Below are 15,447 nucleotides of genomic sequence, written 5' to 3'. Positions count from 1 at the left end.
ATAAACTTTATATTGTTATAGGAGAGCAAAGTCCCAATGTGTCATTGATGCAAAGAATGTCTGACATGTTATCAAGGTGGTTTGAAGAAGCAAGTGAAGTTGCACAAAGCAATAGAGGAAGGGGAAGACCTCGGCCCAGAGGTAATTTGCTCACTACTTAAAGTCGTTGGAAAGCTGGTAAAATCTATTTATGGAAGATAGTTTTGGTGGGTTTTTTGTTTGTTTGTTTGGTTGGTTGGTTGTTGGTGGTGATGGTTGTCTCTCTCTCTTCTTCCTTCCTTCCATCCATCCTTCCTTTCTTCTTTGTTTGGTTTTTTAGATAGGACTTCTCTGTGTAATTCCAACTTTCCTGGAACTCACCCATTAGCCCATGCCTACTAGAAGATAGTTTTGGTTGCTATCATCTATCTAAACTGAACTGTGTTTTGTAACCAAAGTAGTCATAGGTCTCTTCTGATTCCACTAGACCCAATTGTAACTTATCTCAAAACAAAGAAAACAAGACTAGGATTTCCAATTTTAAGTCCCTTTCCAATGCACTTTAAAAATGGACATCTACAAAACTCTAAAGATGAGCACATGCATATAATTTTAAAATTTATTTTAAAAATGTATATTTGGTGTGTGTACATGTATGTGTGAGTGTGCATATGGAGGTCAGAAAACAAGTTGGGGGAGTCAGTTTTCAAACTCAGTCAGGTTTGGCAGGAAGTATCCTTACCTGCTTAGCCATCATACTGGCCCATGATTGATTATTTTAACAAGAATCTGTCATTGTTTCTTATCTCTGTTGATAGACTGTTTGCTCAAGTGAACCAAACCACTAGTGGCTATTACTGGTAGACTGAATGTCTTAGTTGGGGTTTCAACAAAAATCAAGTTGGAGGGGAAAGGTTTACCTGGCTTACACTTCCACATCACTCTTCATCACCAAAGAAAGTCAGCACAGGAACTCACACAGGGCAGGAACCTGGAGGCAGGGGCTGATGCAGAGACAATGGAGAAGTGCTACTTATTGACTTGCTTCCCACAGCTTGCTCAGCCTGCTTTTTTATAGAACCTGGGACCACCAGCCCAGGGATTAAACCACCCACAATAATCTGGGCCCTTCCTCATCAGCCACTAATTAAGAAAATGCCTTACGGCTGGATCTTATGTAGGCATTTTTCAGTTGAAGTTGCCTTCTTTCAGGTAACTCTAGCTTGTGTTAAGTTGATGTAAGACTAACCAGCACATTGAAATTTCTTGTGTGTGTGTGTATGTATGTATGTATGTATATGTATATATACATATATGATATATTTATTTATTATACACATATATTGTGTGTGTGTTTTCAGAACATGTTTCTGTAGAGGTTTGTTTTTGTGTTATTTTGCATTTAAAATTTGAGTTCAAGGCTGGAGAGATGGTTCAAGAACAATTAAGAGATGGTTTAGAGGGTGCCAGATTCCCTGTGACTGGAATTAAAGATAGTTATAAGATGTCATGTGGATGCTTGGACTTTAACCCATGTCCTCTGAAAGAGCAGCCAGTGCTCTTAACCACTGAGTTTAAGTCCCAGCAACCACATGGTGACTCCCAACCATCTATAATGAGATCCGGTGAACTCTTCTGGTATGTGTATGCATAATAAATGAAGACATTTTTGAGCGGGGGAGGGGGGAGCTTAGAGCATTTACTGCTTTTGGAGAAGACTTGAGTTCAATTCCCAGAACCTACATAACTGCTCACAACTGTCAACAACTCCAGTTCTGGGAATTCAATATCCGTTTCTGGCCTCTGCAGGCACATGCATGCTTGTGACCAAAACACTCATACGTGTATGTATGTAAAATAATCAGATATTTTAAAAACTTGAGTTTGCATTAACATGTGTTTCTTTTTTTTGAAGGTGGAACAAATCAGCCAGATGCTTCAACTCTTCCTACAGTTCCATCAAGTCCTAATTTGGAAGTGGGTGAAACTGCAATGGATGTAGATACCCCAGCTGAGCAACTTCTTCAGCCTTCCACATCCTCTACAGTGTCAGTTCAGGCTCAGGCAGCAGCATCTGCCACAGAAAGCCCTCATTCTCCTTCTCTGCTGTCTTCTCCAGACAGTGAGCAAAGGCAGCCTGTTGAAGCACCTGGACAGCACACCCATCATCAGTCTGGTGAGGATGTTATTCTTCAAGTGGGCTGTTCAAGTGCTGGTCTCTCATAATGAGCACCCACCTTTTAGTCTGTTGTGAAAGATGCTTCATCACAATAACTTCTTGCTGGAATAAATGGTCAGAATTATTTGTGGTATGTAAATAGTAACTTAAGCACAAACTTCGTGTGTCTAATTTGCTTTAATTTTTACAAATAGTGAATCTTTAATTTATATAAGATAGTTTTTTAAGTTAACTTGATGTTATTTTGACATAGTTACACTGAAAGATTATTTTATAGACCATTATTGATGAAAATAATGTTCTAGATTTATTTGGTTCTATGTCTATATTAAAATGATAGTGAAATATATCTCATTATTATTATTCCTTTTGTATTTATATTTTAAATTTTTCCTCAAATTATGAAATACTTTGACTATGTTCAGTATAGTGAGCCTGTGATTGACCCTTCTCAACAGCACAGTGTGCTTTACCAGGAGAATTATTTCATTATTATATATATGAAAAAGAATTCTTTTACCAAATCTTTGCCTTTACTTGATGCTAGTAAAAAAAAATACCAGTTCCTAAATTCTCTTGGTATATTTTTCTCTCAATATAGTAACTTCTTATTTTTTCCTCCCAAATATGGAATATACTATTATTTATAGTAATTTCAATAAATATGTATATATAGATGTATATATACATCTATATAGTCTACTTGAAATTCTTACTATACTTGTCAATAGAGTAAAAACAATGTATTTGTTTATTATTTTTAAGTTCTTTTAAGGAAACATTTTACTTGATACAGAACAAAAATGTTAGCAAGGGATATAGTTAGGAATACAGCTACCACCTAAACTAAGACTTCTGACTGTTTCTTAACAGCTTTGCCTCCAAGCTATCCTGGATGCCAGATCCAAAATAATATGTTTTAAATTAAGTTCTGTTTTATTACTGTATCTCATTTTTGGTAATTAATATTCACTTTCTATGGGAATTGAAGTCAGGGTCAGCCGCAGAACTGTTAACACTATATACAGTTTATCAAAACCTAAACTAAAGCTGAGCTAGAAAGTCAGCTCTTTCCCATTTCACAAGGCATTTCAGCTTGAGAGAAAATAAAATATTTTGCATTGTTTGAGAAATAGGGCCAGAGGAGTGAGAAGTAGATCAAAACTTGTATAATTGGTAAAGATAATAAAAATTTTAAAAATATGTATTTTTATTTCATGTGTTTTGCCTGCACATAGGCATGCACACTATCTTTGTGCCTGAGCAGGCCAGAAGAGGAGGGCATCAGCGTCCATGGAACTGGAATTAAATCAGTTGTGAGCCACAATGTAGGTGCTGGACGCTGAATCCAGGTCCTCTGTAACAGGATAATGCTCTTGATAACTGAGCCATCTCTGTAGCCTCAAGATAAGGATTTTTAAAGAAATAGTGTGGTTGCAAATATTCTGCAAGATTTTAAGCAATTATAATAATAACTTATAATTAAAAAGCAAAAGATTCAAAAAAAGAAGAAAAAAAAGCAAAAGATTCTTTAGCCCAGTTTTAAGTTCTACTGAGTCTTAAATAATCCCAATTATTTTGTAAACACATTTGTGAGTAAATATTTGGGAGCTTTAAAAAATGCTTTTCATAGCTATTTTATGTATTTTTATACCACAATGTAAACTGCTGAACCCCTTTTAGTGTTTAATATACTAAGCACTAGAGAATAGTTTTGTGATGACCAAATTATAATAACATTGGCCATAAACATTTCAAAGAAAGTAAGGAAATATTTTGAATTAGTAGATTGAGACTTTTCTTGACTTTTATAAGCTATGATTAGAGTATTTTCCTGTTTTCTAAATTGTAGTACTTCTGAGGAAAATGGTTTGGTGTGAGATGTAGATCATGCCTGTAACTGTTTCAATAGCAGCCCTTTCCTTATCCTAGCGTCCAACATGTCTACAGCAAGGACTTCATGTTTTTGTTTTGTTATTTTCCTGGTCCACTTGTGCTTACCAAAGCCTATCCAAATCCAGATGGCTTCACAGACACTGGGGATTGTCCATTGTGAGACGGTAGTAGGTGGGAATGCCAATTTAGAGCTGTGATTTCTGTCAGTGCCTTGTGTATAGACTGTTTCTCTATACTCATCTTGCTGTGGATATCTTTTTATGTTAATGTTTATGCCTTTCCTTCATATCACATGTCTCTCCTGTCCTCTTTAATAGTTAACTGAGGGACAGTGAGAACAAAAACTAGCCCAAGTGCTTCGAGGTCCTTCTCATAATCTACATCTGAATCTCTAGTGATGACGATGAAAGTCATAGCACAAATCTAGTGAACACTTGCCAGAGCAGTCTCTTTCCACACCTTTGTTGTCCAGCTGTAAGTGTGTTTATTTTACCCTTTCCTGGCTCTTAACATTTTTATCTTTCTGGTTTACCTTCTCTACTCCATAAGCTGTGAACTTCTTCACAATGAAGAACAAAACACTCATTTTCTTGACCATTCCAGCTCTCTAACATTGTCTAGAAGAAACGTATCTTCTATTACACCTGACTGGAGCAGTTCAAACCATACCTTCCCAGATTCCCAGGGACTACACTCCTCTATACCTTCCCAGATTCCCAGGACTACATTCCTGTCCCTGTGCCTTCCCAGATTCCCAGGACTACACTCCTCTATACCTTCCCAGATTCCCAGGGACTACACTCCTCTATACCTTCCCATATCCCCAAGGACTACACTCCTCTATACCTTCCCAGATTCCCAGGGACTACATTCCTCTATACCTTCCCAGATTCCCAGGGACTACACTCCTGTCCCTGTGCCTTCCCAGATTCCCAGGGACTACATTCCTCTATACCTTCCCAGATTCCCAGGACTACATTCCTCTATACCTTCCCAGATTCCCCGGGACTACACTCCTCTATACCTTCCCAGATCCCCAAGGACTACACTCCTGTCTCCGTGCCTTCCCAGATTCCCAGGAGCTACACTCCTGTCCCTGTGCTTTCCCAGATTCCCAGGGACTACACTCCTGTCTTCGTGCCTTCCCAGATTCCCAGGAGTTACACACCTGTCCCTGTGCCTTCCCTCTTCTACGAGGTCCTTGAACCCTGAGGGAGGGATGATGGGAACATTCCATTTATGGCTGAGCATTCTGAAGTCCCTTCTCTCTTTCAGCATACTGTTTTGCTGTGGGTCTCTGTATTAGTTCCCATCTGCTGCAGAAGGAAGCGTCCCTGATAGTGACTAAGCAAGGAACTGATCTATAAGTATAGCAGAATATCATTAGTACTCATTTTATTGATACATTCCTTTAGTAGAACAGTAGTATTTGGTTTTCCCCTGGGTCTTTGGGCTGTCTATTCTCAGGTTCTTGGTCATCCAAACAACATCTGATATGGGCTCCATCTCATGGAATGGGGCTTAAGTCAAATCTGATTTTGGTTGGTCATTCCCACAAACTTTGTGCCACCATTGAACTAACATATTTTGCAGGCAGGACACCATTGTAGATCAGAGAGTTTGTAGCTGGGCTAGTGTTTATGTTTCTCCTTCAGTACCATACAAGGTGCCTTCCAGTGCCAAGAACACTAGCCACTAGGGGTGAAGGCTCTAAATAGGGTCCAACTTGACTTCTCTGTGTTCAATGAGTTGTGCAGGTGTTTTTTCATCAATAGGACCTTGTCATCAGTTTGTGGAGAACAACCTGTGGTCTTTGCAATAGTCTGGATTGTTTCAGGATTTTGGTGAACAATTCAATTAGATGTAGCCCAATCCCAGTACTGGAAACTTCATTTGTTGACAAGAGGTGTCTAGTTGGGGCTCTGTCTCTTCTATTATTTGGCAAATTTGTTTAGATTGTCTTCGTATATGTATGAAGATGATAAATGTATATGTATATATATGTGTGGGGGTAGGTAGTTAGGTATGTAGATAGATAGATAGATAGATAGATAGATAGATAGATAGATAGATAGATAGATAGATAGATAGATGATGAAATACATATATAATATGTATCTATTTTAGGAAGCTTCTTCTGTATTAGGTTTCCATACTACCACTCAAATGCCCCTTAATTTTAGCTGTCTCTCACTATAGTCTCTCCTTTCTCTCCATCTTCCTTCTCCATCCCTGCTTGATCCATTCCGGTCCCCTTAATCCATAGCTATGTATTCTATTTCCCCTTTCTGGTGAGGTCTGTCCATCTCCTCTAGTCCCTTACTTTATACCTAACCTCTGTGGTTCTGTTGATTGTCGCTTGCTTATCACTGACTTAACCTAATGTACACATATAACAGAATACATACCTAGTATTTGTTTTTCGTGTCTGGATTACCTCACTCAAGAAGAACTGTTCCTTAACTCTTAATTAGTGGGTTGAAGACAATTCTTTATAAACAGAAGTCACAGTAATAAGAGATTAATGACTCAAGCATGCTTGATTCTCCAAACAACAACAAAAAAATTGCATAAGAGGCTGAAATGTAATTTGTTGTATTATTGAGAAGATTTGTATGTGCTTCCATTACTGAGAGCTAATTTTCCTCCATGTCCCTGGTCTGCTCAAGGACACCCATCTTGCACTTGCCTGCTTCTTTTCTTTTTTTTTTAAATATTTTTATTTTATGTGCATTGGTGCTTTGCCAGCATGTGTGTCTGTGTGAGGTGTCCGGTCTTGGATTACAGACAGTTGTTAGCTGCCATGTGGGTGCAGGAAATTGAACCTAGGGCCTCTGAAAGAGCAGTCAATGCTCTTAACCACTGAGCATCTCTCCAGCCCTTGCTTACTTCTGTTCATGTATTATCTTTTCCTTCTCCTTAATTAAACATATTCTAGCAGCACAAACTTTCTCCCCAGTTAAAACACACACAAAGTTCCCTTTGACTTTTCTTCCTCACCATCATCGACCATTCCCCCTGCTCCTAACATTCAGTACTTCTGCAGAGTATATATGCTTTCTCTTTCTGCTTCATTGCCCCCACTTGTTGAACCTGCTACAGTCTGGTTTTCCTCATATTAGTACATCATAGCAGTATCCTTTGCTGGCGTATATTAGAAACAGTGGCAGAGTGGCTTGCTCCATCCTTTGACTGTTTCTATCATTTGTGGACACACTTTTATCACTTTACCTACAGTACTTTGGTCCCTCAGTTGTGCCCGCCCTATCCCTGGATTCTTCCTCTTAATATTAAAATTCCCCAGGACTCAGTTCTTATCTTTCGTGAGGGGCCTTGAAGTTTCATCTTAAATGACATCCAAATTTCTGTTAGGAATTCTTGATTCTGACATCCATTGTTTGGTTGCCTTCTCCACTTGGATGGCTTTTAGTTCTTTCCAGAATGAATTGTTCTTTCTTTGTTGTTCTTCACTGTAGCAAATGGCAGCTTCTTTTCCTTCTGCCTAGGCTCAACTTATTTCATTCTGTCTAGACATTAGCAAACATGCTGCCTTTGTCTCTCATCTCGTGTATTTTCCCTGAGCATTCCCTCCTACTGGAACAGCTTTCTCGTGATAGCTGTGTAGCTTACTGCCTCGTGTCCATGAGGCTCTTGCTCAGTGAGCAGCTCAGAAGATGTTCCTAAGGACTGTTCATCAAATATCGGTCTCTCCGTATTCCCTATCTTCAAGGCCTTCCATACTAGTTTACTACAGCAGTTACCGCGGGGGCGCATGCATGCACAGATCTCTGTGAATGTGTCTGTACAGTCACAGATGTCTATTTTCCCCTCAGAACGTAAACTCCATAGGGATAGGAATTATTTTGCTCAATGTTTTATTGTCCCTGAAACTTCGTATATAATAGCTACCTCTTGATAGAATTTCATGTAATTTTTCTTTTTGCCTGGATTATTTCCTTAGAAAAGATTAATAAAATATTGTGTAAATCATTTTGAACTAAAATAGAAAAGGTAAAAAGGAACATTTTAAGGCTATGACATACAACTTGCATTGTAAAAGATCTACTGAATTCTAAGAATTGTTTCCAAATACATAACTGTTTACTCCTTTTATTGAATTTTAATTTTCTGACTGAAATTAGTAAAGTAACTTAAATTTTTTTGTTTAGATTATTTAAATTAAAATTTTATAGCTATCATTTCTGTTTTATCTTCTGTACAAAGAGAAAATGATAGAAACTTGAATGTTTGGTTTAGAATCTTACAGGTGAAGTCTGTAGTGCAGTGAGCAAGTACGTGCTTAGCCTGTGTTCAGTCCGTGGATCATAATATGGAGTGGACACCACAAGTAAAGCAAATAGTGTTGTTTATGGAGGACTTCGTTTTCATTAATATGGCTACTTGAATATTTGTAGAAATTATGTGTCTAATTCATTAAATTAAAGCGAAACATTTGGTTGTATGTGTATAGTATTGTTTCATAATTTAATGTCTTTTTTTATCAGTAATTTGTTTTTAGTATTTCTCTTTGAAACATGTCTTATTTAACCTTTTCCCTTTTTAAATGTATAATCAATTTTATACTATTTTTTGTCGTGTTACTCTCTTCTTTCTTTTCCCTATCTGTGTCAGAATTTTTAAGGGGGCCTGAGATAGCTTTGCTCCGTAAGCGCCTGCAGCAGCTGAGGCTTAAGAAGGCTGAGCAGCAGAGGCAGCAAGAGCTAGCACAGGCCCAGCATCAGCCTTCCACTTCCACTTCCGATCAGTCTCCTCATGAGGGCTCTTCACGGGACCCTCGAGCTTCAGGTTATTGATGTCAAGTGTGCTTAAACAGCTTCCACAGTTGCTTTCTAATACTGCTATGTGTAGTTCAGTGTTTCCCCTCCCATTCAAATGGGAACCTAATGTGCTTGCAGCTTTTCCTTCCCTTCTTGGCATTATAATGGTGTTCAACATCTGCTATTTGAGGGGCAGATTGACAGAATCATTTCCCAGAGGTGTGAATCTATAACAGTGCTTTATCTTACTGTAAATCTATTTGGAAAGGGAAGATGTTTATTACTTGTAAAGCTGTTGAAGTACTTTCTAATAAATCTACTGAATTTCATACCTGCTTTGATATTTTTGTAGAAATTTCCTATATGCCAAAATGAACATATGCTTATAGACTCTTGGCTCTTAGTTTTTTAAGTCTGTACTTAGCCAGTTATTTTAGACAGACCTAGGAATTATTTGACCATACTCGCATGCTCACTCGGTCATTCCCTTCTGTTATTATTTGATTTCTTTCAATATTTTCTTATCACTGCTATAATCAACTTCTGTATATAGAGCAGCAAAAGTACTTTATGATCTCAGTTTCCTGTTCTTGAGCTGTCAAATTCTGATATTATATAGTAATAGTCAGTGCTACTTATATTAGCACTCCAATTCTTTTAATTAACACTTCTTAAGAATATGAAAGGTACAGCATAAAAGTTTATCAAGATGAAAAATAGGTACACTATATCATACTGTGAAGGTATTATAGAAGGTGTTAAAATGTACATTAGGGAACAAAACTGTGCCTAAGTTCATTTATAATAACTTGGATATATTTTGCTTTGCCGCTCTAAGGAGTAATGAGTTTGGGTGTTAATTACACTGAAAACTCTGATTTAATTACTTGGAATTAATTTGTACTATTTATGGTACAGAATTAGTCAACCTATGTATTATAAATATCTGTTCCAGCAATGGTAACCATAGTGCATTTGTTAATAATAAATTTAAGCCTCTGTAATATACATGTGGTATTTGGAACAAATTTAGGGGGCTTGATTTGTTATTCCATGCTATGTTAATGGAAAGAAAGTCAGGCAAAAATGCTCAGATATTTTCCCCTGGGGGAAATCTTTTCTATACTTAAAACAAGAAAATTTAACAAGACTATTTGATCAGATTACAATAATGGTGTACATTAATAAAACAATTTACTAACTATGAATTTATACTACATACAGTACTATATATAGCCCAGGATGTTTTAAAAGCAAAAACCAATAAAAAGGAAAATAAAATGCCTTGAGATATATATATATATATATATATATATATATATATATATATATATGTCTTTTTAATTTGATTGATCGTGTGTGTGTGCCTGTGCACACACATGCAAGCATGCCACATGGAAGACAGATGAAATTTTGTAACAGTTCTCTTTCCACTGTGCAGATTCTGAGGACTAAACTCAGACTGTTAGGCTTGGAGGTAGTCAGTTACTTTATCAGCTGGCTCATTTTGCCAGCCCCTTTTGTATAGACAGAGATATTTTTTAAGATACCAAAATTTAGCAATAAATCAAATGGTAAAATGAACTTTAATATGAAGCAAAACTATATGAGGAAGAAAATACATTGTGAGTTTTATAAAAGTAAGTTGAGGCTTATTTATCTTTTATATAAAGTTTCAAAAATTTGAAAATTGAAGCAGGTTTTTTTTAGTCAAAAACTTAAGAGTGGTGTCAGGTGTGATAGTGCATGCCTTTAACCCCAGCACTCAAGGGGCAGAGACAGGCAGATAGTTCAGAACCAGTCTGGCCTACATAGTAAGTTCCAGGCAAACCAGGGCTACACAGTGAGATCTTGCCTCAGAAACAAACAAACAATGTAAAGTGATTATATGGGTTTTGTGAAATAATAGGATGCTATCCTCTCATTCCGCATATCTTTCTAATTAACTTGTACTAAGTCTGGAAGCCAATTTACTACTGGTGGTAATCCTTAAGGAGCTCTGGCTTACCAACTGTGAAGTTGAGAAGCATTCTCTTCTCTTTCTTACTAACCAATTTTCTTGGCCCTCTAAGGCCCACATGGTCCAGTATTTGAATCCCTTAGTGCTATCACTCCGTGTATAGTGATCTCCTCACCTGAAAGGGAAGTATTTTATGAGTACTTACGTGTTTATCGTAGCATTCATATAAGTAAGGCATCTTAGTCAGTTGTTTTGCTTGGTTGTTTTGCCCTTGAGCAATGGTCTCCTGTGCCCAGGCAGGCCTCAGACTATTTGCAGCTGAGGGTAAACATGAACTTCTAGTCCTCCTGTGTCTGTCTCTAAGATGCTGGGATTACAAGAGTGTGCCACCACACCCAGTTCATATAGTTTTGGAGAAGGAACCCAGGGCTTTGTGCATGCACTCTATGAACTAAGCTATATCCCAACCCTTAATAAACTTCAATCTGTAGCATGCCTTGTGTTCATGGGCTAGTGCTACTTCTGCCTTACTCTGTTCTAGAAATGTTATTAGGAACTAAAAGCCTGTTGATAACTGTTCATAAAGTCTGTTTTCTTTGCCACTTAAAAAAACATTGGTTGTGAGGAAAGATGAGTTGGCTTAAGGCAAAATAGCGGACAATGAGGACTACTGAGAACTCAAGAACAATGGCAATGGGTTTCTGATCCTACTGCACGCACTGGCTTTGTGGGAGCCTAGGCAGTTTGGATGCTCACCTTACTAAACCTGGATGGAGGTGGGGGTTCCTTGGACTTCCCACAGGACAGGGAACCCTGATTGCTTTTCGGGCTGGGGGGAGACTTAATTGGGGGAGGGGGAGGGAAATGGGAGGCGGTGGCGGGGAAGAGACAGAAATCTTTAATAAATAAATAAATTAAAAAAAATATATATAGAAGGAAAATTATGAAATTTAGCAAAAAGATAATTTTTAATTAATTACCAATTATTAAAACCTTCTTTTGGAGCTAGAGAGATGGCTCAGTGGACTGGATTCATTTGCAGAGGACCCAGGTTCAATTCCTCGCACACATATGGTATCTCACTACTGTTTATAACTCCAGTTCCTGGGGATCTGACACCCTCTTACCTTTACAGACACCAGGCATGTATGTGGTACACATAAATACATGTAGACAACAAAAACCACACACACAAAACAAAGATAAATAAAAAATTTTAAACCCTTATACTTAACTGTTAGATGAGTGTGTGTGTGTGTGTGTGTGTGTGTGTGTGTTGACAGTAATTGATCCATTTTCTTATAATAGATGTTACTACTATCAGGATAGAAAAGTGACAAAATTAGCTTTATTTTTTTCTCCTGGGGATAGTGCTTAGAAGCACTCAGAATGGTTGAGCATTTGACATGTGGTCATGAGCTTTGTTACCGTATGGCCTCCAGCAATGCTAGCTTATCCTGAACCCTGCTGATGGGGCCACATGTGATCTGTTCCAAGGTGAAGTTCAAGGTGTTTGTGCTGTGGTACCTAAAGCCCTTATGAAATTGTCTAAAACTAAAGACCCTGTAGTGGTTAACTGTGTGCTAATTGTGCCTATGATAGATCAAATGTGCTTTCCTTATTGAGGAGCAGACAATCATTATGAAAATGTTAGAGTCAGAAAGTGAAGTAAACATGATATTTCTTTATTAAAGTCATAAAACCAAGGCTTGTTCTGTTTTGACAAAGGTATCAAAATTAGTATATTTGATTTTAGTTTGTTAGTTTCTTAAATATAAAAGGTATGTTTTTCATGATGTGTTTTGCCTATCAGTAAATTATAAGGGGCCAGCAGATGGCTCAGTGGGTAAAGGAGAGGGCCATGTCAGCCTGGTGACCTGAGTTTAATTCCTAGGTCACACTGTGGGAAGGAGAAGGCTGACTCCTAAAAGTTAACCTCTGACCTTCTGTGTGCTATGGTATGTGTGCCTGTACTTACACACATACCATAGGTACAGGTACGATAACAATAAAGTACATTTAAATAAGTTATGATACTGCCAACAAATGGTACTTTCATTGTCTTTCCACTTATTTAAATTTCTTAGATATAAGGTGTTCAAAAGATACAAGACTTAGATTCAAGAAATTGTAAAAGTAGAAAGTTTCTGAATCATTTCATTGACTGGCAGATATTTTCTTCTCTTTTTAAAACATAGAAGTCAAGAGAATTCTGTGTAAGGCTGTGAAAAGTGAACCAACAATACCTAGTTTCTAAGTAAAAGTTTGGAACAAGTCACTTTTCAGAAATAATAATCTACAAGTTTCGTGGGATGGGAAGGACTCAGACTCATAATCACAGGGAATATTATATATTAGTCAATCTTCTCTCTCTCTCTCTCTCTCTCTCTCTCTCTCTCTCTCTCTCTCTCTCTCTCTCTCTCTCTCTCTCTCTCCTCAAGGGCTGTGATTAAAGACATGCACCACCACACTGGCAATATTTATTTCATCATTTTGAAACACCAAATAATGTCAACTTCACTTTTACATTGTTGTTTAAAATTAATCATATAAAAGAGTTAGAGCTTGGGACATAGCTTAGTGGTAGGACAATTGCTTAGTATGCATAAGGCCCTGGATTTGGTCCTGCAGTGCCACAAGAAAGCTATGGTTGCTAGATGTTTAAGTCGTGGTTTTCTCTTTTACTGAAGGCAGAAAGGCTCAGCTGTAAGTCTTTCATCAGTTTTATGTGGAAGTTCTGATTTAAAATGCAAATGGACTGGGAATCTAGCAGTGATTGAATTCGCAGGGTCACAGGAGAGAAAAAAAAACAATCATTCAGATGAAAAGGTAAAACTGTTTGAATTTAGCTTGCTCTTCATGCTAACCCATAGCTCCTCAGCTCTGAAATAGAATATGGACCAACCAAATGTAAAAGTAGGTTTTTATTTAAGATTTATTTTTCTTATTTTTAATTATGTGTATGTTTGTGTCTGTATGTGGGTTTCTGCACATGTGTGCAGGACTAAGGTACCAGATCCCCATGGAACTGGAGTTTGAGGTGCTTGTGAGCTGCCCAACATAGGTGGTGGGAACCGAACTTGGGTCTTCTGCTGTAGTCGTATACACTCTTAACCACTGAACCATCCCTCCAGACATCCCTCCTTAAAAAAAAAAAAAAGTTTTGATAACTACAAATGATAATCCTTCAGAGCTAAATTTAAAAGTTCACTTTTCAATTTTAGAATCTATTACTTTACAATACTTTTAGTTTTTAAAAGATGTGTTTATTTTATGTATATATTTGCACAATATGCTGCAATGCTATTAGAAGCCAGAAGAGGGCATTAGAACCCCTGGAACTAGAGTTGCAGAGGATTGTGACCACCATATGGGTGCGGAGAACCCAATCACAGGCCTCTACAAGAGCAGCAAGTGCTCTTAACCACTGAGCTCTCTCTCCTGTCTTAGTTTTTTTGAAGTTCAGTTTTGTCTAGAAGTCAGGAAGTATATTAGTATACTGTAAATCATTTAGGGATTAGATTATAACTTATTTTCTAAGCTCTTAGGAAATGCAACATAACTTACTACAAGTCAGTGATTTTGTTGTTGTTAGCAGTGTTTTAAGTCCCCAGGTGTTCTTAAACTTGTGGCATCCTGTCTCATCTTTCTGCGTGTTGAATTAGCCATAAAGTTTGGTTTATTTGTTTGTTTGTGGTTTGTTTAGTTTGAGATATGCGTTTGCTGCCTAGCCCAGGCTGGCTTTGAACTTGTTGTCCAAGCCTTACATCGTTCTGAGTGCATGTGTCACCAATAGTCAGGCTGATCATTTTGAAATTGTATTTGTCTGTTTGGGGGGTGGAGGTTGCTACAGCGTATGTGTATAGGCTAGAGGACAACTCGCAAGGGATCAGTTCCACTGTATGGGTCCTAGGAATAAAACTCAGTCAGGTTTTGAGGCATTTTTTTTTATCCTAAAAAGAAAACTTTTTTTTATCTCATTATTATCTGGGTCTGAGACTAGTTGAATTTCTGTCTCTTACCTTATGACAAGAATGAATGGGTAATTCATTTGGCTATTGTCTGAGTTTCCCAGTTACCAGTTTATCTAAGTACTGTAGCTACCCTACATAACAGATGGCATAGAGATGTGATAGATAATGTATATATATAGTTTTTAATACTTGTGAGAGAGTACCATCTTATTTATAATATATATTTAGGTAGTGTAGTATACCCCAGTTAACAGAGATGCATAGAGACAGGATAGCTAAATATATAGTTCTTTTTTTTAAATATATAGTTCTTAATATTTGCAAGAGACTACGTCTTATTTATAGTATATTTTTTCCTCAGAACGTCTTTATAGCAAGACCATTTAAAGTAGACAGTATTGAGGATTCTGAGGGCTGTTTGTTCATTTGTCAAATGAATGCTCAAAATAACTGCAGCAAAGGCATTTCGTATATGGCTAATTTAAAGCCCAGGTCTTTTTTTTCCATTTCAGGTCCCCAGAAGTCATGGGTTGCTGGCTCCTGCTCAGAGTGACAACACCCTGTGGATTCTACTGGTCCTGGCCCAACCACCACAGAGCCGCACTGGAGCATGGAGCCAGCCTAGAGAGGGTCAGGTAGGAACTGTTTTTTCACTTTATGGCACGGTTTTGCTGATTGGAA

General features: G+C 37.6%; 1 protein-coding gene across 7 annotated transcripts in view; it reads left to right on the top strand.

Moving 5' to 3' along the window:
* Positions 1-15,447, top strand: part of Dcaf6 (DDB1 and CUL4 associated factor 6) — a 111,583-nt gene that overhangs the window by 52,395 nt on the left and 43,741 nt on the right. For 4 of the 7 annotated variants that reach the window (XM_075988477.1, XM_075988476.1, XM_075988475.1 and 1 more), the window contains exons 9-10: positions 22-141; positions 1,895-2,155. In XM_075988477.1, the coding sequence (XP_075844592.1) occupies positions 22-141; positions 1,895-2,155 (381 nt within the window). Of the gene's footprint in view, positions 1-21; positions 142-1,894; positions 2,156-8,686; positions 8,861-15,447 lie in introns of all 7 variants that reach the window. The other 3 variants (XM_075988474.1, XM_075988473.1, XM_075988472.1) reach the window with 1 other exon arrangement.

Source organism: Microtus pennsylvanicus, chromosome 10 (genome assembly GCF_037038515.1).
Source record: "Microtus pennsylvanicus isolate mMicPen1 chromosome 10, mMicPen1.hap1, whole genome shotgun sequence".
NCBI classification, from domain to species: domain Eukaryota; kingdom Metazoa; phylum Chordata; class Mammalia; order Rodentia; family Cricetidae; genus Microtus; species Microtus pennsylvanicus.
Note: the sequence above shows the minus strand (reverse complement) of the source record. Positions and strands in the feature narration are given on the sequence as shown.